Here is a 24,684-nt window from a genome sequence, read left to right on the forward strand (position 1 = left end):
CAAATGTACAACGTTTCGACAAGGTTTTGTCATCATCAATGATGATGACAAAACCTTGTCGAAACGTTGTACATTTGCTGTCATGTTAAAGTTTTTCTTCATTACCCATTTAAGCCGTCTCCAGCCATTATTATACCCCAACATATTTTGTTTTTAATTCTAGAATCTATAGTTTTTCTTACTAAACTTCCTTCTCAAATAAAGTTCCCCAAATATCGAAGTATGAACATGTGTACAGGTTTGTAATTTATTTAATTCTTCCTAAGCCTATTTTTAGTGTGTATCTAACAAGATGCATCTGACCAGTGAATAACCAGTATTTAGGGTATATTAAAATATTCTATGAATTAAATCAATACCTGTTGGAATAATTGAAGATTTAATATTTTTTCCAAAAATGTCTGCATAGAAGGTCTTGACTGGATAAATTTTCGTGGGTCAAAGCTGATTTTTTCTCCTAATTGCAATTTCAGAGCAACTCTATAACCTCCAATCAACTGGACCATAGCACGTAAAAAGGCACGAGCCACTCCATCGCCTAGCATAGCATTGGGGTTTTTCAGGTTTTTTTTCAAAGAAGTAATCTTTGGTGGAAAAAGAGGGGAAAATAAATATATTATAATAATATTTTTTATTTATAATCATGGCTAGAAAAATATTTCATAAAAAAAATGTATAAAAAAAGAAAACTGAATTTGTACCTAGACTGCACAAAGAAATAATGTGATCAATGTCTCATACTTGTATTGCAAACAACAGCTACAAACCATACAGTAACAGTTTTGTTTGGTGAATTTAAATAACAAATATAATCTGAAAACAAAATATAAGTATTTCTAAAATAAAATGGCAACTTGTTTTCAAGCATTTTTTCATAATAAACATATGTAACGTAAACATCATTACCTTACAGTTTGTCAATTAATCTTGTAATAATTTTCTTATGCCATGATTACTTTGTTTTATATTAATATACATTTTAATCAGCTTGTTCGTCTAGAACTTCTCTCACTTTGTACAACTTTTTTTTAGTTTGATTGTTATTAGACACATTGCAACTTTCAAGAACAATAAGTTTCTTTTTATCCATTTGACCAATGAGACCATATTTTGAAATGTGAATAAAAATATTAATATAAATACAGTATATTTAACAAGTTCCTTATGAAAAGTTGAAGATTTACTCTATATTAATCCTAACTCGCCCTTAGACTTACTATTTCACCAGGCAGTGTCTGGAGGTCATCAAAAGGAGTGTAAATCTTGTTAGCATCGGCATCCAAGAGTACCACCTCTCCCAGTTCAGTCTGGTCGACCTGCTGCAAGTTATATTACCTTTACATATTTTATAATTCCAATAACACAGGGTAATGATGCCTTAAATATTAACACAAAAAGTTTTTTTTTTTATATTCAATGAAGAATTGCATCAGATTGCTGCTTCGTCAGAAAAAATCTGATTAAAAGCATATGAAAAGCAAAGGCTGTAATACAGTGGATTACACACAAACATGACAGTAGGGCCAAAGAAACATAATGCGTATAAACAATACTTTTAATATCAGAATAACTGACTTAGAAAAATATTTTAACACAATCTTTTGATATTTCTTTTGTGATGAATTACTCTGATCATGAATTAATAACAATTATCCAAAAGATTGTAAATAGTGCTCTTATATATTACAAATAAATGTTCTTTGTATCATAATTTAGCAGAAATATTTTCTTTTAATTTACACTAGGTTTCAAGGAAATACCCTATTCTCAGCTAATTTATAAAACAAATCACACTTTCAATAGCCTTTACTTGTGATTCTTTTGCAAGTACACTAAAGCAATAACTTCAACAGTCAAAGAAAAAGTTTTGTTTGTTTTCAAAAGCAACATATGTTTGATTCTAAGATCTTAAATTCTACAAGGAGGACTGAAAAGATCACTGACCAAAGGTCAATGTTAGAGTTGGTATTCAAAAACCTCACTGAAGTACATAGGAAATTTAGAATTTTTTTAAAACCAATTTCAGGTCAATGAAGTAACCAGAAAGAAAATAAAATAATTTTATATTTTGTTGCTCTGTTGTGCACAAAAAATATTTTTTTATGTGTGCAAATAAAATGATTATAAAACGTCATTTTAGCATGTTTGAATTCTCTAATGATAAAAGACTTTAATGTAGATTATGATTTTATTTGAATATTTCGTCATATTTACAGTATTATTTCAACTTATCCTCAACTTGTATTGCTTAGATACTTTTATATGTTATAAACTACTGTATGATGATGTCTTTCTGCTAAAAACTAGTTCAAACACCTAAAATTCTGGATTTGGCAGTATGGTAAATGATGAGCAAATTTTTACATATTTGCTTTTCAGAAGTAGATTCCATTTTCAATTTTAAGAAATAATACTGTAAAAAGTCACAATATTCAACTAGAATAAGAGCCTACATGAAATTCTCTTATATGTATATGTAAGAATATATGAGTGAAGGAAAAGGAGAATGTGTGAAGATGATGCTGATAATTTTAGTATGATGTGGTAACAGTGTGAATATTAAAAACTTAATGTTATTATCTGTTTCTTACTTTATTCTCTGAAAAGTTCTAGTTTTCTCTATGCAAAGGTATTTTATGTATGAAATTATTAAGAACTTCTGATCAAAAGTAAGCTAACTCTATACATCATAACTAAAATAATTGTAAAGTATAATAAACATAAAATAAGACAACTAAATTGTATATGTAGAAAACTAAAAAGAAATAATAAATTACATTAAATAATCAGCCAAGTATCTTCACCGTTAGCAATATTTTTGAGTGTTATATGTACTTTTGGATACTTTAAATAACCCAACAGGAAAAACTTTATATGTCTCACAATACTGTTATTTTCTTTACTACAGGTTATTTTTAACAATATATCAAAGCAAAATTAAAACCCTGTAACAGGTGCATGAAAAGTATAACTGAATATTAAAATAACTGCTAGTACATACCGACATTGTTGGTTCTGAGACACCAATTAAAAAAGGCATCGGAGCACTAGAGCACAAATGAAGGAGATATTAGTTATTTAACGTAAGATAACACAAACAGTTTTTATTCCAATCATATCAGCTAAAGAAAGCTTCTTCCAAAAAAAAAAACTGATATTAGAATAAAATTACATGATAAACTTCGATGGAACCATGAACATTTAATTTATATGTAAATATGGATATACACAGCCTTACCCAAGTAATTAAACGGACAGTAGAAGTTATTATGATTTAGAGGATTATGTGTACAGACAACAGAAAAGTGTCAGAAGTACATATTATGCATATTATAAACACAACAAATGGCTTAAGGAATTACTAAAAAATTGAAATGTAATGTTGAACATGTTCATCATATGTATTTTGTTTACTATACAGTCATTTTTAAGTAAACTAGACAAAAAAAAAGGTTTCATGGAATATAAGTTTTAAATCAAATTTCTGAATGTTTTTTTAATCAATCACAAAATCTAATAACTACCAATAAATCTATTCATATAACTTTGTCACACTTAGAAGGATTATAGAAAAAATTTATATGTTTCAAACAAATGTATAAAATTTTAGAAAATATTGGTAAATTTAAGTAAATTTCAATATTTACACAGCTTATCATGTTAGAACATAATTCATATCAGATACTTACAATATTGTAGGTTTGAAAAATAACATTTAAATACATTTAATTACCTTACCTTAAATAATCGAGTAGACGCACTGGTAACACTGGAATAATTATATGTTGCCTGGAATTTAAAATATGAGAGGATGCTCAAAGTTTGATTTGCTTTAAAAATATTCTGTTTTCAACAAATATTAATGGACATTAACCATTGAGAAAATTTTAAGAAACTGCCAGTCACTTTTATAATGTACCTGCAGCTTTGAGCGTGTTGAATACTTTTTCGTTATTGCACGTATTTGAACCCGGTTCACCAGCTACAAAATCCAGAGTTGTATCACCCCATGCCCAAACAAATAAATGAAATAACATATGGTTTGAAAATATTAAACTAACTTCAAAGCACTTTACATAACGTTGTTTAGAACCTGTTGTAAAACCTACAATAATTTATTTTATTTTAGTTCCAATAAAAAATATTTTATCTTAAAGGATTTCAAAAACAAAATGAAATGTAAGTATGTGTGTGTGTGAAAACATTATTTCAACGGTTAAGTAAATACTAGCATCAAAAGGAAGACCAAACTTGTGATGAAAAAAAAAAAGAACATATCTTTGAAGAGCAGTCACCTTCTCGCAAATGTCTGTAGGCGGTAATGGGTGATATAGATGTGGGACATTGTGGGTTTGATGTTTGTTTGTAATTAAGCACAAAGCTACACAATGGGCTATCTTTGCTCTGCCCACCATGGGTATCGAAACCCAGATTCTAGAGTTTAAGTTCGCAGACATACCGCTGTGCCACCTGGGGAGGTGTGGGTTTGAGCACCCACATCTTGCTCTCCTAATTTATTCTTATTTTCCCTACTTATTTTATGTTTATTCTTTTTTCTTCAACATGTGAAACTAGCAAATGGAGGTTAAGACTGATAGATGGTGTATCCCTACCACATTGTGGGTTATAATTCCAGTCACTTCCAAAACCCAGGGCATTATAGTTTGTGCCTTGGTGATCTTTTTAATATATGCAGCATTTTTGTTGTAATTTTTAAGGCTTGGTTTGATAAATGAATTTAAATATATGTATATACATAATGCAGGGGGGGAGCACATTTTATACAGTGTGCGTGATGAAGAAACTTCGGGCCAAAAGTGTTGGAAGCTACTGCTCTAGCCCAACATAGAAAATCATACATACACATTCCTTCACCCACAAACACAGAGAACAGATTTTATCTTTAAATAAGAAACACCTAAAATATGCAGAGATAAACAAGCTTAGTATGCATCTTCCATTAGTTTCAATATTTTTTTGTGTACAGAAAATAATAGATCTTTATAAACCTTCATTTCACAGTTTTCTAAGTGATCCTTCAAAATTACCTTATTTTCTCTTATGGACTAATTAAAAAAAAGTTCTCTTTTAATTTTGTTTTTACTGTGAGCTTATGATCTCTTATATTATTTTACACTTTATGTGAAAAATACCTTTTTTTTTCCATATGTTGTGTTTCATAAATGAATCACCATTTTTTACAACTCCTTTTGTTTTCACTAAATTAAATTTCAATTAATTCCCATAAATGAATTAATGTTCCCGTGCCCTTAAACTAGGAAAGTTTCAGTTTTCCCAAGACATAAAGAAAAATAAATGACCACTATACAAAACTTATGGAACCTCACCATTGCATAGGGTATAACAGAACACTTGCAGCCTGAACACAAGCAGTTAAGCGACTCAATCTTTTAGATGTTATAACTATTCTCCTTTCATGAAGCAAGCTAGGAACATAAAACAAAAACAGAGTAATGAAGTAATAATATTCACCAGTTATATAAACATATTCAGAACTAAGTAAATGTTATAAATGTAGCAAAAAATTTTACATCTTAATGTTGAATCTTAAAAGATCAACAACTATGTCAAAAGTTAACCAAATGAGGATGAAACCTATGAATAAAAGTGAAAAAAGAATTACCTTAAAACTCATGTAAAAATGTTTTTAACATTTTCATACAAAACAAATTATAAGCATTATTTCACAATATATAAGCAAATGTTTCAACAGTTTTTGGTTACTATGATAACAAAAAAAAAAAAGACATTTCGAATTGATGTTTACCAGAAGCCTAGTTTTATGATTATGATTTATCTCTGATAGCTTTATTTTACAAAATCCATGTAAACATGATGCTTTATTAGTCTTTACCTGAAGATGTATTATATTTCAACAACAAGTTATTATTATTTTTTTTAATTTCGTGGAAAGCTACACGAGGGCTATATGCACTAGCCGTTCCTAATTTAGTAGCGAAAGACTAGAGGGAAGGCAGCTAGTCATCATCACCCACTGCCAACTCTTAGGCTACTCTTTTACAAACAAATAGTGGGATTGACTGTCACATTATAATGCTCCAATGGCTGAAAGGGCGAGCATGTTTGGTGGGACGGCTAATGGGAAAACAATTCCAAGACCTAATTTACTGATTTTAACACAACATGAACTTCCCCAAAATTAAATACCTAATAATTTATTATATTATTAAAAAAATGCAGTAACAGCTGTTTGTTTGTTTCTTGATAAGTAAAAAACTACATAATGGGCTATCTGTACTACAACAACCATGAATATCAAAACCTGGATTTTAGTGTTATAAGCGATCAAACTTATTGCTGAGTCACAGCTGTACAAAATCTTTTAACAACAACTGAAGCACCTGAGCTATAACAAAAACTTATTCAAGCAAACAAAAAAAAAGACTGACACAAGACATTAAAAGAAATTCTAAATGATTGCCCATTTTTAATCCATGAATTAAGGAATTCTTCAACATTTATAGTTCACTAAGTTACAAGGTCCAATTAGTAACTTTTTGTCCAAAATATTACGACTTTATTCCTAGGGATAAAAGTACATATTATGATCAAAAATAAATTTCAAAAAAAAATTTATAAACGCTAATGATTTTGTTTGGAACATACTGAAATCAACCCAAAGCCAAAATTTGTTGTTGTTTTTTTATGTATACAATTAAGTAAATTGAGTTGTTTTTTGAAATAGATTAAAACTCTAATAAAGTTTTTTACTTTAAATGTGTGGAAGAATTCTTTCTAGATTTTCTTTCTATAATTATTTTTAGTTTAATGGTATAATTCTTTCTTCAAGGCAGAATGCATCCATCTGAGTGTGATAGTTAAAGTTAGAAATATAAATGTTGTTATATTCTTTTAAACCATAGAAAAATACCAAAAACTAATGATGATTATGTGATCAGACAATTTCAAAAATGAATAAATTTAGCTGGGAGGACTTTATTTTTTTGAAAACAAAAAAAAAGGACTTTGAAAACAAAAAAAATATTACCTGCAAAAATATGTGCTCAAAAATGACCATGAAAGATTAAACATTTTACAGTTTCATTAATTGTAAGTTTTTACATAGTCTGAGCACCATTTTTAAACAAGTTAGGTCCCCACAATAAACCAACAAAGATATAATATAAATCTTTTAGTTTTTGGTTCTATGCACTCTAAATACTTCAAACTCAGTAGCCATAACTGAATACACACATAGAAAAAACCCATTAAATTGTTTGATACACTAAATTACCTAAAAATTACAATAGTAATAACTCAAACAAATGTTAGCGACAAAAAAAGGTAAGAGATTAGCTAAAACTACTTGATTTCCTTAACTTCTTTTTATAAAGTTTTTAAATAAATTCACACTTGCTACTCTTATGCTTTATCAGATGGCTACATGCGAAAAACATAGGAAGAAAATTATCACAATTTACAAACACTTACCTTGCAAAAAGCATTATCATGTTGTGTACATCAACAGCACTGAAGTATTCCATGAGGTTTCTCTGTTAAATAAACATTAGTGCTTTAAATTAAGCTTTATCAATGTCTTTTGCCTTAGCTTCAGCTAGTTACAAACAAGATACTTAACACTTTTAATTTCAAAATATCGGCAGAATCTCCAGTACGGATCCATGTGATATAAAACACCAAGGATGAAGAAAGTCCAATTTTGGAATAGTTAACAAATTTAAAACAGCTCTTTAATTTATCACGTAGTGGTTCTTTTATTACATCCTGCTGTTTATTCTGATTCTGAAAGTCCCGAGTTAAAATTTAAAGTGAACATGTAACCCAAAACAACTTATATGTCATCAATTTTTTTAAAGTAACTAGAAAATTACAAGTTCAACATAGAAATATACTGGTTCTCTTGCAGATTCTGAAAAAGGAGAGGTGTGTGTGGGGGTGGGGTGATACTATATTTCTACTCTGAAATTCCATATTTTATTTCTTACATACTCTTAAGACTAAAAATGTTTCTAAATTATAAAGATAATGTTCAATGTTACAAGCAGTAAAAACTTTTGAAATTATTTACTGAGATAGCAGTTGTAGTTTTCTGGTTTATTGATAATTAAAACATCACAGTAAAGACAAACTATTAATTAAAGGAAATTATAAAACAAAATATTATTTGTTAGTCTACACACCCAAACCAATTGACAAAACTTATCCATGTTTATACTAAGACTACCTTAAATAATCTATTATCAATGCCAAGAGAAGTTTACATTGTAGCTAAAAACAAAATGCAATGCTATGCCCTAAACTGAAATCAACATTTAATCCAAAATAAATTTTGTTTTTCCTCCACAATAAACTTCATTTAAGAGAGAAAAAAGACATCACTTTAAAGAATGACTGAAGAACAAAACTTTCAAACATACATTTTCAGGAATAGCTGGTAACTTCCTGTGGTCAGGGCACTGTGCCACGAACTGCTGTAAAGATCAGAGTTAGAATATAAACAAAGGCAAGAAATATTTGTTACTATAAAACCACACAACTAAGTTGGTAGACAACTGCAGTAAGTAAGAATTTGTTGGACGAGAACATCTGTGAAGAATGTGATAGCAAGGCAGTAGAATTTATAGTACTTTTCTTTTGCATTTCCTGAAACTACAGTAGAATTTAAGTACTTCATTTCATTTTATAAGAATGTGTTCAAACAGGCTGAAAAAATAAAAGTTACAATAACACTTCTAAAGCATGAACATAGTTAATACATTAACTACCTTTGACATTAATGACATTCTAATTAAGAAGTTAGCTCACAGGATCACATACAAAAGCTGTAATGGTCCTCAAACGAGAACCAAAAACTCGTTAGCTTTCGAATAATTCACTATTATTATTATTATTCTTCAAAAACGCTCGAGTTTTGGCTCTCATTTGAAAACTGTTACGACATCAATGACAAATGTTCTTGTAGATTATTCCCAATCTAATTATCATAAAAACTTAAAACATCTTATGAACTTCCAAACTGTTACAATAATGGTTAAACTAACATAGAACACAAATAACAATGAAACTTATCTGTCTGGTTTCAAACAGTTGTTTCCATAAACATTTTTCACAATGTTTTTATAAAACAAAATAAACAAATAATTTTATGCATTCAAAACTCAGTCTTCTTCTAAATCTACATCTTTTTCTTGGTGCACAAAGATTCAACGAATAAAATGATCAGTAATTATCAATAACTTCTGATCAAAGCAAGCCACCTACATAGATTAGACCTAACAATTACCCCAGTAATTAATGTAGCTAATTTTAACATGCCAGTCTAACAGTGAACAGGCAAGGTCCAAAAAAAAAAAGAAATATATATATATAGACATGTGTATTCATCAGAATGCATTGATTAATTACATGGATACCCTCACTATTATTGATAGTTTTGGTCATAATCCCAATAAAGGGCCTGATACTCATAGCGTAGAGAAAACTTTCAATTGAATTTGGGGACATAAGAATCCCCTTCCCCCCTCCTGACATCCTATACTTGCTGTAAAAATCAAAACGATGTAGGCAACATTAGATAGAAACTTATTGGCATAATATGGCCACTGCCAGATTCATGATTGCTATACTGCATTAACAATCTTTCTCCCTTTGACAATGAATGCCTGTAATTCTAACTACTAATGTTGAGCCCACATGTAAATATTGAAGTTACGTTAAATCCTTTGCAAAATACGTAGGGCTAGAGCTTTCGAACTCCGGTTTCAAGCAGCATAAGCGAATGAGAATGGTGACCCTTACCCCTAGATGGGATGTTAGTCCATTGCAGGCTAACTCCCAGCTAACAGCTGATACCCATTGTACAACCAGGTAGACTGGAACAAGCAGAGTAAAGTATCTTGCTCAAGGACTCAACACCATGACATAGGCCAGCGTCAATATCACAACCATCCGACTAAGAGTCCAAAGTTCAAAGTAACTAAGCCAAGCTGCCCCCTCCATGTAAATTATTCATATTAATAAGAATCTCAAAGAATACTCACAGACCACGACTTAATATTATCATCACAGCTAGGTTATATTACATAAGTATTTAGCAGAAATGGGGAGATAAAATATAATGACACAACTAAAAAAATGAACATTCTAAAGTTCAATAGAATTAATATTTTGATTTGATTTTTACTTTTACTACTAAAAACAAAACATTATAACATGACTGAAAATTCAAATTCAGTCACTTTCAAGACAACTTAATGATCTACAGAGGACATAAATTAATTTTTAGGGTAATTTTTATATTCCATTATTATGCACTCAGTTATGTCACATAACTACAGCATCATGAAATTTGCATGTAATGTACAGGTAAGGTTATTATAACTTATTTTTGTACATTATTAATACTTTTTAATGTTAACCTAAGGTGTTTAACATATATTTGTAAATTATTGGTGTTTCAGTTGCAGAAAGGTGAAAAAGTATTTTTTTTAATACTGGCAGTAGCTTCTGAAGAGTTGTTGGAGGATTACATAGATCTGTATAATTGCTACTCTGGTAATTGTACATCAAAGCACCAAGTGGGATTACTGATACATAAGTTTGAAATAAAAACATCTGGAAATATACTCACATTTAACTTCCAGTTATGTGAACCAAGAGAAGATTTTATGAAAAAAACAAAAAAACAAACTGAACCTCAATGAAAGGTCAAACATATTATGTATAAGGAATAATGCAGGAATTAAAGTTGCAATTTTGAATCATTTTGTTTGGAACCTGTAAACTTCTCAAAAACAAGTCTTACTATTAAAAAATGTATTTGTAAAAAACAATTAATATTAAAAATTCTCTTACATTTTGGTCTTTGTCCCACAAAACATGTAGAGTATGTCCAGGATTTGGAACTGGTATGTGATACAAAGCCCCAAGAAATGTCCAAACAGCTTCCTGAAGGAAACATAAATATTATAAGTAAAACACACGGTTTGATCACCTTACAACTTCAAACATTATATAATTAGGTGAATCTAATTCAGTGAAAGTGAACAGACCAGCCATAGTGTTGCTATCTTTAATCAATATAATTAAAACAATCTGAATGGTTCATAGATTTCTTTTATTAGCTATTAGGAAGCATGCTTTGTGCTTTGTTATTAGGATATGAAAAAAAATAAAAGCTCAGCCCTTACTTTCTTTACAAACATAGAAAGCTGAAACCTTATCCATTACTTTTTTACAAAGATAAAATCTTAGCCATTATATTTATACAAGAAAACATGAAATATTACATATTTTGAAGCATGCCTCAAAAATCTTTTACCAGTCTTCTAAACTGAAACTTACCTCATTCTTCGATGCAATTTCAGAAACATAGTTAAGGAGTCTATAAAAGGTTTCATGCCAAGGAAGAGCACTGTTATTTTCACCAATATAAGAAAAGAAAAGATATAAATGAAAAATATAACACTAGTTCAAAAATACACTAGGCTTTATATTAGTATAAAAGTAACTTTCATACTTTAAGATCAGAGTTCAACAAACACAAGTGCCTTTTGAAATTGCTACAATGTTCGATTCATAATTGTAAAATTTAATAATTATAAGGTGCAAAATATAAAAATAAAATATAAAATAAAACATTTCTGGAGGAGTGTACAAATTGAAATATCATTGCTTCTAACTCTATCTTACTTTCATTGTAATTTAATAAGTATTTTAATAATGAAATTAAGTAAGGTGTGCATGTCATAATTCTAAAATTAAGCTTTTTAGAAGTTAAAAAAAAGTTCAAAATGACATTTACCCCCACTGTTGTGGTGTTTTTTTCTCATGGTTTTTCCATGTGTAGACCAATAAAACATGTCTCTATTTCTTTTTTTACCCTATGTTACTCGATTTGCAATCATTTTCATATAATCTCAATTCTCATGAGATTTTCAAGTGCCTCATCATGTATCCACATGTTCTTTATACAGACTGTCTTATTTAAAAATCTGGCACCAACTGTATTTACTTGACTTACACAACACCTTCTATGGTCACGTGTTAATGCCAACATCCCATTGTAAGTGAATCATGAGGGAATGTAACAGAAGAGTTAAGATCTTTTTTAATACCATTTTCACTCTAAAATATTATTTCCAATACACTTTTTTATCTCTACTATTATCATACTAAAATCCCCATAGAGATAGGACTGGAGGAAGCAAAATGAAAATGAAGAGTCCCCTAATGAAACATTAAAAACAGAAGTATGGCAAACTAGGTTCGAAGCCAGTCAACACTTCAGTAAAATCATGCAAATGATTAAGAAATCTGTACACACAGAATCTTGATACCCAGCTATTGCTAGCCCTATGATAACAAAAAAAAGAGCAAACTATGAACTTGTTATGAAGGAAGAGTACAAAGAGTTACCAATTGAGGAAAATGTTCAGGCGAAATACCAGATCAGATTTATGGGAATAACTCATCATGTTGGATGGTCTGCAAATGTAATGCAATAGGTTCTGAAAGTACTGTACACATATAACTTAAAGTGAACCTCATTTCAAAGCCCAAGCAAAAGGTTGGGCATGCATTACAAAATTAAAATTAAGTAACTGAATAAGAGTAGTGGTAGATAGAGCTGGGCAATGTAATCGATTACCAATGAGCAGTGACTACATTGATTAGTGTCAAGTAAAATAACTGAGTGATTGAAATTACAATTAAACTGTCTTATGTTACAGATTTGCTTACGAGTAAACTGGAATACACAATGTATTCACAATGAAAGGAACAATAACTGAATAATTTTGCACATAAATTGAAAAGTCAGGCTAACACAAGCTTATAAAGTAATATTAACAAAGCAAATTTACTTATTCATAACACAGGCCTGTGAATTTAAACTTCATAAAAGTTATTTTGGTTTTAATAAGTGATTTTCCATAATTCAGCTACGCAGATTTCAAAAATAATATTTATTTTTCTATTTCATAAGAATTTTTTACAAATCGGGGAAAAAAAAAACTCTTACTTAGATCAAATCATTATTTTGTTTACCACAATGAACATTTTTATTATCATGTTTGTTATATTTGGGTTCTAGAATGATCGATAAGACTCTCATGTTACGATTGGTCTAGAGAAATCTATAGCCAGTGGTTGTCAACATTTTAAGCATGACAAAATGTGACCCGATTTCAATGAAAATGATTCAATTATGTAAAAGTACCTGTGATGTTTTGTGAAAAATCTGTATGTGATGGAGAAAAATGGATATCCTTTTTGGATTCAGTGTACAAGAATTACTGTAGAACATATACAAATTTCAATAAAATAAAACCATCATAGGTCTGTGTAATTAGTAAATTTTTTTTGTTATCAATAATGGTAAAGAACATCATATTTTATAAGTATCTATTTATCTATTGCATCAGTCGTAACACAATTTCCAGGAATAATAAAGCAGGAGAGAAGTACGTCTATATTGAAATAAGTTATTTATAACATCAATGTAGAAAGTAACAAGGAAAAAAAAATTCACTGCCATCCACTTGCTTCTTTAACCTTGTAAAATTTATGTATCTTAATGATATTTTATCAATCTACATAAACATTTTGGATTCACTTTATTTTAAAAAAATAAATAAAAGAGAGAGAGATGAAACAGGTTAAAAACTTTCATCAGTTAAGAATTAGCGTTCTTTAATAAATTCTCTAGAATGTCTTAAAAACAAAACCTTGATACTTACCTGAGAAATACATAAGAGGTAGGGGTGTCAGGAGCATGCCTGCAGTATCCAAAAGTCCACCTACTGTCAATATTTGTGAGGATAAATGAAAAATGCTGGACATGCTTACTGCAATAAAGGAAAAAAATGAATTTTTGATTTTTCTATGTAATCGACTTGAAATGCACACATAAATATATCCATCAAAACTTGCTTTTCTGAACTGCTAACAATTCCCTTAAATTCTCAAAAATGTAAACATGGTAAATTGAATAGATTAAAAACTATTAATCACTACTAACAATGTTCAGCTACATCTAAAGAAACAAGAATATTTAATTTTTAAACTTTAAAATCAAAATCAGTGCATTTTTTGCAGTTTTGTTTTACACATCAAGCTGATTTATCTTCAGCATAGCTTTTATATATATATCATCTATTCAGTACATTTGTTGTCCATAATTTTATATTTATATACAATGGTGTTCATTTTAACTTTCATATACCAAAGTGTTCTTCATCATCCTAACTCGTGTACCTTATGGTACTTTGTTTAGTTTACTTTTCAGAGGGCCCAAAAAGTTTAATAATATTGTTTGACCATTACATTTGTTTTGCATAATTGTTAATACATATTACCACACTATCAGTGGTTGACTACAAAGTCAGAGTATAGATTTCTAGACTTAGTGTAGTCAAGTCTAGGTCGATGTTATAACTTTTGATTGGTTATGACTTACTGTTTTGTTGCTGCTTGCCAAATAGTACATGGTAGCCAGATAGCCTGATTTAATGGTTTGTCAAAAGACTTCTAAAGTCTAACACTGTGTTTGTTGTTATTTCATAAAATATAAGTGTTAACATGCTATTCATGGTGGAATTGCATTAATTATGTATAACATCCTCTTAAATGTTACTGCTTTAAACTTTTCTTGTCTACTTTAGCATAAGGATAACATAATTTTAAATTTTGTTACACAGTCAACGCATAATTAGAAGTTTTATAGAGCATAATGTTAAACTGTTGGACACGTGATTGTAATTGTTTGACGCATTAAACATCGAGGCCTTTCTTACACACATTTTACTATTCTTCTTCAGCTATCTTTCTTCTCCTGAACTTATTTATTTATGAATTTTGGTGTTTTTCTTAAAGCCTTATATAAATATGTATTTGTGTTCTTCAGTTTTTCCTTGATATATCATACTATTACCATTTACTAACAATTACCTTAAGTTTTGTAAAACTTAATGCATCTTCTACATATTATGCAAACCTTTCGAGTGTAGAAAATTCATACAGTTGCTCAGTAAATAAAGTTGTTGAGTTTTACTAAGAGCACTTTAAGATAAAAAAAAAGTACACACACCTTTTTCTTTTATAAGATGACTGAATAAAGCTTAGTAATATAATAGAAATTGATTATTGTATATATTTTTCCTCCTATTATAAGAACTTCTGGGTGAAAATAAAGAAAGGTGAATAGTAATATATCAACCACACTATATCTGCTTTATGTAAGGCTGATGAGGCCTTTAACTGGATACCACTTCTCTTCAGGCTGACTACGATATGACAGACACAACAATGGTTGAGATGGTATTTGTATTAGCAAATTGCTTTGAAAAAAAAACTGTTTCAGTGTGATCTACATTAAGTTGGTGAAGTGTACTTTTTTATCAGTTTCATTTAAGTTATTAAATATCAGAATTTTGATGGAACTTTTTTAACACTATATTATTTGTTAAACTTGCAGACAATACAAAACAAAAACTTAACTTTAGTTTGAAAATGAAATGTAAAAGAATAATTTCTTACATGGTGAATTCACACGGAAAGGCAAATTCTGGTACTGACTTGAGAATCTCCTGAAAAACAGTAGAAAAGTCATAATCATGCAGAAAATGTAATAATGAATATAATTAACAGTAACTCTGCTGAAAGCAAGGAGCTTGTATATAAATTAAAAGATATGTGTTAAAACTTAAAGAAGTTTAACTTTAAAATTAATTTTGAATCACAGCATAGTGGCTCATAGAATGGCTCTTTTTGTTTTATCAAGTACAAACTTCTAGCTCATAGCTCTGCCATCTCTTGACTGATTTGAGATCTAATTACAGTTTTTGACTCAAGAGGTCAAACCCTTCCACATGATGTACTTGACCATGTTCAAGGTCTCATAGATTAATTTACTCTAATCCTGCCTAAAAGAATTTCAAGTACTGCTGCATTTAGAGTAATTTTTAGCCTGCTTGTGTGCATCTAAGTCTAATATTATGGCTGGAAAGTCTAATTTTTTATTTTTAGATAAAACATAATCTATGTAAGGTCTTATGTAGAGTGATTTAATGGCCTAAAGCTCTAAAAAGGTTCTAAAATACAAAAAAATTATTTCTAATTTATATTGATATTGGTGACTTATTTTTATTTAGATATATATTTTTTGAATGCAACACGGATATAGACAGATATTCATAGCTAGAGAGTGAGAAAAGTACACAAGATCAGTACTTGAATTCCTAGTTCTATACATTCCCTAATCCATTAGATGTGGAGTAGAACTATTTATATTAGTGCAAGAAAATGATACACAGTAATAAAGTATAATCACAATGCTTTAATTCAGAAACAGATCATCTATATAATGCAATTTAAACCAGTGGTTCCCAACCCCTTTTCAACTGAGAACCAGATAGTTCCAATTCCAAAATTTCACAGATTGCTTCATACGATATTAGCTTTAAAAGTACTTTTCAATTACATCATAAAATTATATACTTCAAAAGCTATATTTTAAAACACATATTTTTCTTTCATCTTTCTTGAGGGCAAGCTGATATCTCCTGTGGATTTGCAGTTGATAATTAATTATCTAAATATAATTTTGTAGGAAGTGGCACTATTTCTCAAACTAAATTATCTGTCTTCAAACTATTTATAATTAAAAAATATACATAATTTAAATAATTTAAAAAGTAATACTTTTAAAAGGAACATCAAATTGATTTCTTTTTCTCAAAATCAATGAAATAATTTATTTTTGGCTTTAATTGTTCAATTATATACCGAGGCTCATAGGTATGGAATTTCTTAATAGGATAAATGGATTTTATATTTGAAAGAAATTATGCAATTACTAATAACACAGAAAAATATTTATAACCTTTTCTTTTTCTCATCCAACTATTTATTTCAGATCAAGTGAAACTCTTAGAGCCCCAATGCTGAGTTGAAACTATACTGGCCTTTCAGTATAATAATGTCAAATGCAAAAAAAAAATAAAACTATGCAAAGTATTCCCTGCCCTCAAAAAATGAAACAACACTAACGTTTTGAACATTGATTAAAATGTCCTTGCTCTTACAATCTTTTATAGTAGCAAACAGTCTGAAACCTTAAGAAAAGACAAAAAAATGACTTAGTTATTACATTATTATTTTTACATTACAAATACATCAATTAACTGTCAAAGTAAACAAACTACTTGGTTTTTCTCCTCTATCAAAAAGTGTGTTTGTCTGCTTTGCTTCTTTATAAATGTTTTCAGTAAAAAACAAATAGGTTGTTTACTTTGATGGTTAAAATAATAATCGATGTATTTGTAATGTAAACACAATAATGTAATAACTTCAGTTGACAACCTGGTTACTTAATATAAGGATCGAGTCTTTAAAAGGGCCTAAATTCAAGTTAAGAGTTGAGTTTGTAAATTTTAATTTATATAATTTGCATTAATCAAAAAATATTTATATTACTGTACAGAATATTTCTTACACTTAATGGATTAACTAGTACATCTCCTACTTTGTATGGCTTATTTATTAAAAGTAAGTACCTCTACAGTGAAAAACTAAAGCTAATTATAAAAATTGTGTGTGAAACATGTAATCATAATAGTAGTTCCATCAATAAATTTTTGGTATTAGTATAGAGCCCTGCCCAAACTGAATGCCAGTTTGTTTGTTTCCTTCGTTTTTAAAGAATCTGCTAGTCCTGTTTAAAGTTTATAGATCCACTCACCTCCTCACTGTATTTTTCAGGATAGCTCCGTTGTATTGAAGCCACTGAAAGGTAAAGAATAGTGATGCACTATAATTCTAGAAAATGAAAAAAACAAATTACGCTACACATAGCATTTCTCAAGCTAACGGTCTTTAAAATCAACTTGCAAGAGTCAGGAGTTAAACCATTAAAAAAAAGGGCTATAAAATAATAAAATAATGTTTCACAAGAATGGCTTCAAGTTTACTGCCATAACTATCTAAGTTTATTCTAGAAATTAAAATTGCCTATGAATAAAAAATCACTTAACATATAAATTGAAGTTTGCTATGGTACCATTTACAACTCTCGCATTATCTCTACACTGCCAAAAAAAAACAACAAAAAAGTTACTGAAGCATCTTCCTCAAATTCTGACTGAGAAATAAGGCTTAAACTTCAAGTATCTTTTCAACGTTCTCTAACTAATTTTGTTCAGTGAGAACATTATCTGTTAATTCTTCATCCAATAAAATTTGTAATAGTTTCACAAATGACTCTGTGCAAGCATATAGACAAATGTTTTACGTGTTAAGCTATTTCCAGAGTTTGTAATTTTATATGACATGCTGACTAGTAACATAGTAAAAAGAAAAACATTATAATTTGTCTTAAGATTTTCAATTTACAAGAAAGCTTTGAAGTGTTTCAAAAAATGCTTATGTTGACTCGTGAGTTTAACAACATTACTGTTTGATTATTATTTACACTTATCATAATGCTACACAAGTTATTACCTTCACAACCTCTTGTTGGCACTGATATTTCACAAAAACAGTCAAAAACATGAGCTGGATTTTCTCTGAAAGAGGAGCAAAATTAAATCCAGTTTAATCTAAATATGCAATAAAACAAAATTAAAATTTCTTACTTTAAAAACATTCCCTTCAAGTGTCTTTCTACATTAATTAGAGATGCATGTATACTGATGAGCTCAGACAAACAAAGCTTGCATAGAATAAATGATAAAGTTAAATATATATAAAATGGACAAAACAAGAAAATCATACTCAAACATAAATTTGATTCTGCTTAAAATCATCACACAAGTCATTGCTGGCAGATACTATGGCACAAGTAACATCCTTGTTCAGACATACACAGTTTTTATACTCCCACACACTTCCTAATCACTTCATGGCTTTAAATTGTGTAATAGCCTCAATAAATTGGAAAATTGAACATAATGGGTTAAATTGTTGACCTTAGCAGTCTTCATAACAGTGTTAAACACGTACAATTAATGCACACAAGTTAAGAACTGTTTTGGAGAATAGATCAAGAAACATCAGTATGTACATGCAGATAAACCTTAATAAGGTTTCAATTAAATTTAATAGTACTGTCATAACCTGAGAAAGTTCTATTTGTCTAAAAGTAAAAGGTTTTTTTTTAAAACCGCTTCTGACTTCTTGTTTGAAAGAGATACCAGTAAATTCAAATTATGATTTCAATATAATAGTAACACATTACAAAGCTTTATTTACATAGGATGAAATACATTTAGTTTATAAAACTGTATATTCACAAAAAGAAACAACTTAAAGAAGTATGTTAGCTCACATTTTGTCTAAAAATGTTTAAATATTTTCCATAAAGAAAATCCTATGTTTTATTAATTTTCAAAAATACTTTTAGGTAGTGCTAGTTACATACAGATTATTTATCTTTACAAATAATGTAACTTCTGTATTGAGATATCAATTAAATAGACTTTAATTTGTATTTAAAATGTTAGTGTTTGTAAGGAGCTATGAATACATGGGCTTTAGTGAAGTGGGAATTTTTGTGACTAAGGATGACAGGACGCAAATTTCAGATCTGTAAAAAGACAAGGTTGGTTCTAGTTAAGAATTTTATTTTTCTAACAGGGTGATTGACTTGTGGAATGAATTTCTGCTGATAACAGTGGAGGCCAGCACTTTACAAGATGAAGGATAAATGACTTGACACAATACCTGAGGGACAACGAGGGGCTGCTTGACCCATCACGGATGTCCCATTCATTTCACCAAACGTTCATATGCCTATATCCACCCCTAACTCCCCTCAAGTACTCATTAATCCCACTCTTAACCTCTCCCAAATTTGTTGCACCTACCACATATGAAGGTACTCTGTTTGAAATATAAAACTATATAACTTGTAAATGATTTCCACCCTGCCATATTTTAAATGTCTCCTAGTCCTATAACTTTTGAGATTTAACACACAAAAGATGATGCATCAATCCTATCTATCACGTAATAATTATGAACACTTCAATAAGACCCCCCCTCTAACACTTCTTTTCTCAAAAGTTTAAGGGCCTTTCTGTTCTCATATTATATCCCCATTCATTCCAGGAATCATCATATATCCTTTGAACCCTTTTCAACAACTAAATGTCCTTCTTAAAGTAAGGAGTCAGAGGCTGAACAGAATACTCTAAATAAGGCCTAACTAGAGATCTGTACAAACCAGATATATCAATTCTAAACCCTTAAACTCATCAACATAACATAACGTTTTGGGACAACATAGGACCTATTGGTCCATCTCAGCTGTTCCATCCTCTAAACTAAATTAAAATAATTTAAAAAAATTTTTTTAAAGCCAGCTCTTATCATTCATATACTTATCAAGCTGTTTTCTACGCACTTAAATTTACTGCCTCTACAACATCCGAAGGCAACCAATTCCAATGGTTAACCACCCTGTTGGAAAAATGAAACTGTCTTAGCTGAAGATGACTCCTACATTGCCACTATTCTCACTGTTAAATATGAAAAAAGATGATGCATCAACACTATCAATTCCCTTTACAATCTTAAACACCTCAATCAGATCCCCTTAAGTCTTATTTTTTCAAGAGAAAACAGTTTGAGAGATTTCAGCCTCTCCTCATATGACAACCCCTCCATCCCAGGCACCATTCTAGTAACCCTTCTCTGAACTCTTTCCAACAATTCAATGTCTTTCCTAAAGTAAGGAGCCCAAGACTGAACACACTATTCCAAATGTGGCCTAACCAGTGACCTGTACATAAGCAATGACAAATTTGAAGAAGGCCCCTTGTTGGTCATATGTTATGCCATTAGATAATTTTTGCTTTTTCAAAGTCTGTTATTAAAACAGGAATGGTAAGCAGATACAAAAGTACACTTATAAAATGTACAAAAATAGCGATACAAATACCATTTAAATTTTCATTGGTTTGATAAGAATTTATCAATAACATGACACTTAAGGACACAAATGGGGCTGTTGGTTCATTGAGTAATGTAAAGATCTCAAGAAGTTCCCAATATACTTAATACCAAAGCCTCTCCGTCTACCAATAATGCATTTTGTCACTTGAGGACTTGTATGCCACAAATCCAAAGTTAAATATGAAACTTCAAAAACTTTCAAATGCTAGTGTTACAATTACATCATAATATAGCAGATCTTTACAGTCTCTTGAAATATCTTATAACTAAGATTTATTTTAATAATTTTGATCAAAAAAACATATTACATGTAATACGTGATAGATTACCCAAGGTTGTCAATAGGATAAAGTTCTTTGGTTTCTTTTTGATTTATTCAGAGTAGGTCGATAGCACACAAGTATAAGAGTTGAAAAAGATAGGCTAAACTCCAGTTAAGACAGTTTTACTTTTCAAACAGGGAGATTATATATGGAATGAGATGTTGTTGGTAGTATTGGAGGCCAGCACTTTACAATAATTTATGAGTAGAATCAATAATTTCCTGAAAATTAAAGAGTGGGTGTAATTCTTATATATCTCGAAGCTGGGTGTGAAGGGACAGCCCTGAATAACAAATGGTCTCCAGTTGTCTGTGATATTAATAAGAAGTGTAGAGTTGATAACATTAAGATATACCTGTAAGTGATAAACAAGCCAGAGTGGTGATAACTACCAAAAATTCTCTGTGAAATGTAAATAGTTAAACATGTTATAAACATTTAAGGTATGAAGTGAGTTTTAATTTAGTGAAGTTCATAAATCTGTGCAAATGTTTCAACTGAAATATGAAAAAACATATACTAGAGTTACATGCTATGAAAAATGGGCATGGAATTTTTTCACTAAGAAAAATGTATCAATGTCTCAAATATTGCATGGATTCTTCTAGATATTGTGACTGAATAATTATGTATTATTTTTCTTTGTTAACTGCAGAATAAATTTTCCTTATAGAAAACATTCATTTATTTCAATAACCAAGTTTCTTAGATAGTGTACTAGTTACTCAGTTTCTAAACTATATTTTTATTAACATAAGCAAGTGCCACCAATAAACATAAGCTAAAATGAAAAGGCTATTCACAAAATCCACAATATTACTAGCATAAATGCTACAATGACATACTGATCCTTATGTAACTTGTGAAACATTAATTATGTAACAAATTCCAAAATGTCTAAAATCTTATTTTCATTTACTACAAGTTTGCCAGGTTCCTTCTTAAAACATTAAGTAAAAACCATTTATCATCATTTGTCATGAAAATTTTAATTCAATTTTAAATCAAGGCAGGATGGTAATCTAAAAACTAATAGGTTAATCCTGTCATTAGTCAGGCATTATTAAGTTCTACTTTTTATCTCTATTTTTATTGATGAAGATTTAAGCAGTATTCTTCATCCTGAACAGTTGCTAGTGGGAAATATGGTTGATGAACAATATGATCACATTAATTCTGAGCTTATTAAGAAAAGAATTTGGGAAGTTTAAAGAATCATAAGCCTGCTGGACCAGATAATATTTCCACAACTGTTTCAAAGAAGCCTGAGGATTGGATATATGTGCCACTTGCTATTATAATCTTTTTCTCCAGTAGTGGGCAGATGCCAGAAGATTGGATGTTTGCTAATGTTCTGATAGGTAAAATCGAATAAAGAAGAGTGAGAGGCAGACAGCCTCACTTGGTTCTATGACTATGAGAATAGCATTAGAAGTTAAAACAGAAAATGGATCGAAGATGAACAGCCTCAATTGCAATATTACTGGTGGAGTAAAATATACAGAACAACAGTCGTCGATTCTTAGAACTAGGGAGGGCACCATTATTAGAATCATATAATTCATAAAAAAATATTTCATTATTTGACTGTTTTAAAATAGAGCTAGGCCTACTTAGTAGTATATATTAGTATATAACAACAATCATGATGTTATACAAGATTTAGTACTAGTGCCTACCTTATCCTAGAGCCCATTTCGAACGTTTTTTACATACTAAAATCATGTTGACATATTAAATTTGATAAACACTAAGTTGATGTCTATATAAGCAAACAAAGTTAGAAGAATTTCAACAAAAATTGCCGGAGATACATTTCTAGTTCTACTAACAGTAACAGACAATCTAGCGTCAGTCTCATGTTTTTGTAACCTCGGCCTCAGTTCTCATTTCACGAACATTATAAAAAGAAAAATACAAATCAAACTTGCAAGTTTAAAACTATGAGGTAACAAAGGCGTCAAATGCTAGTTTTTTTTCAAATAATAAACATTTAATTTCCACAGTGTCGATAGAATATCAACGAAAGAATTTTTAAGAATTGCTATTGTATAAATTTCAGAACAATATATCATTATGGCCATAAAATATATACCAATGTATTACTTTTTATTTATATACACAACGATGTTGATTTAAAAGTAAACTATGGCATTTCTTTATTTACACAACTCCCCTCTCATGTGTATGTGTGTGTGTGTGTATCTATATATATGATTAGAAGATGATATTGTACTCTCATGTGGTTAAACTTTCAATAGCCTCTTATAGGTCCCCCAGTGGGACAGCGGTAAAACTTCAGATTTACAACGGTAAAATTAGGGGTTCAATTCCGCTCGATGAACATAGCAGATAGCTCAATGTGGCTTTGCTATAAAAATAAAAAACAAACAAAAAAAAAACAACACTGAACCAAACCCTTGATCTTAGCGTTGTATTTATGATGTAAAATATGCGCAAAAAGTCAGATTTAAAAGTACACGAGCTGTTTATTAAAACAAGCTTTAAATTTAATTATTTATGAAGCAGCTTACACCTTTATCTCAAAATTACTTTTACTTTTCGATTTAAAAATACTTTAAATGGTCAATAAAATTAAGAATATACTTTAAGTTATTAGAAGTATCCCTGGTAGAACTCTTGAGGATTATATACTTTATTGAAAATAGTTGATCAAAGCACTCGATAAAAATAATGTATATCAATATTAAAATATCTTGAAGTTCAAAATATTTTTATTAATTTTTTTTACTTTTCACTTTACTGAGGTCATACCTACTATGATACTATTCAGTAGATTTTTAATTTGATAGATATCTATTCAATAATTTTTCGCTATAGAGATAAAAATATTTTGAAACTAAAACTTACTTATCAGCACTTTAAATACATTTCCTCTGTCGCAGCCTGATACTGACAAATCCTTTCAATCCGTGTTATTTTGACATAGACGAAGTAGTAAACAGTTGTTTTTGTTCTTTTGCGAAAAGCTATTTGCACTCTGTAAACTGCGAGGAATCAAACCTCGGATTTTTTAGCGTTGTAAGTTTGTAAATTTACCGTTGACCTATCAGTTGACCTACTAGTTATCACGGTTTTATTTATTTATTTTTAACTTTTAATAGGATGAAATTCTGTGCTAAAACTAATTGTATAGGTACAATAGTTTATTCTTTGAGCAACTTATAGATGTATTATTGTCTTGAACTTAGGTTCACCAGAAGTTATTTTATATTGAAATATAATAAAATCAGTCTTTGATGACGTTGGTGTTGTTAAGTGCAAAGCCACACAATGAGCTGCCTGTGCTTTGTCCATCACGAGTATTGAAAATTGATTTCTAGTGTTCTAAGTATGTACACTTGACACTGAGTCGCGGGGAGGTAAGTCAGTGTTTGTAAAATTT

General features: G+C 29.7%; 1 protein-coding gene across 2 annotated transcripts in view; it reads right to left on the reverse strand.

Moving 5' to 3' along the window:
* Nucleotides 1–23,177, reverse strand: part of LOC106477889 (DENN domain-containing protein 1A-like) — a 36,925-nt gene extending 13,748 nt beyond the window's left edge. Inside the window, exons 1-14 of one of the 2 annotated variants that reach the window (XM_013938412.2) lie at nucleotides 22,958–23,177; nucleotides 18,502–18,566; nucleotides 17,744–17,787; nucleotides 15,541–15,590; nucleotides 13,743–13,850; nucleotides 11,347–11,416; nucleotides 10,858–10,950; nucleotides 8,421–8,474; nucleotides 7,474–7,535; nucleotides 5,349–5,447; nucleotides 3,739–3,789; nucleotides 3,002–3,047; nucleotides 1,218–1,319; nucleotides 360–584 (exon numbers count right to left, since the gene is read on the reverse strand). In XM_013938412.2, coding sequence (XP_013793866.1) covers nucleotides 360–584; nucleotides 1,218–1,319; nucleotides 3,002–3,047; nucleotides 3,739–3,789; nucleotides 5,349–5,447; nucleotides 7,474–7,535; nucleotides 8,421–8,474; nucleotides 10,858–10,950; nucleotides 11,347–11,416; nucleotides 13,743–13,850; nucleotides 15,541–15,590; nucleotides 17,744–17,787; nucleotides 18,502–18,566; nucleotides 22,958–22,974 — 1,086 coding nt within the window. In that variant the 5' untranslated portion in view covers nucleotides 22,975–23,177. Of the gene's footprint in view, nucleotides 1–359; nucleotides 585–1,217; nucleotides 1,320–3,001; nucleotides 3,048–3,738; nucleotides 3,790–5,348; nucleotides 5,448–7,473; nucleotides 7,536–8,420; nucleotides 8,475–10,857; nucleotides 10,951–11,346; nucleotides 11,417–13,742; nucleotides 13,851–15,540; nucleotides 15,591–17,743; nucleotides 17,788–18,501; nucleotides 18,567–18,774; nucleotides 18,859–22,957 lie in introns of those variants that run through there. The other variant, XM_022381513.1, reaches the window with a different exon arrangement.
* Nucleotides 23,178–24,684: the final 1,507 nt, after the last annotated feature.

The sequence above is a fragment of the Limulus polyphemus genome, unplaced genomic scaffold (assembly GCF_000517525.1).
Source record: "Limulus polyphemus unplaced genomic scaffold, Limulus_polyphemus-2.1.2 Scaffold170, whole genome shotgun sequence".
Classification (NCBI taxonomy): domain Eukaryota; kingdom Metazoa; phylum Arthropoda; class Merostomata; order Xiphosura; family Limulidae; genus Limulus; species Limulus polyphemus.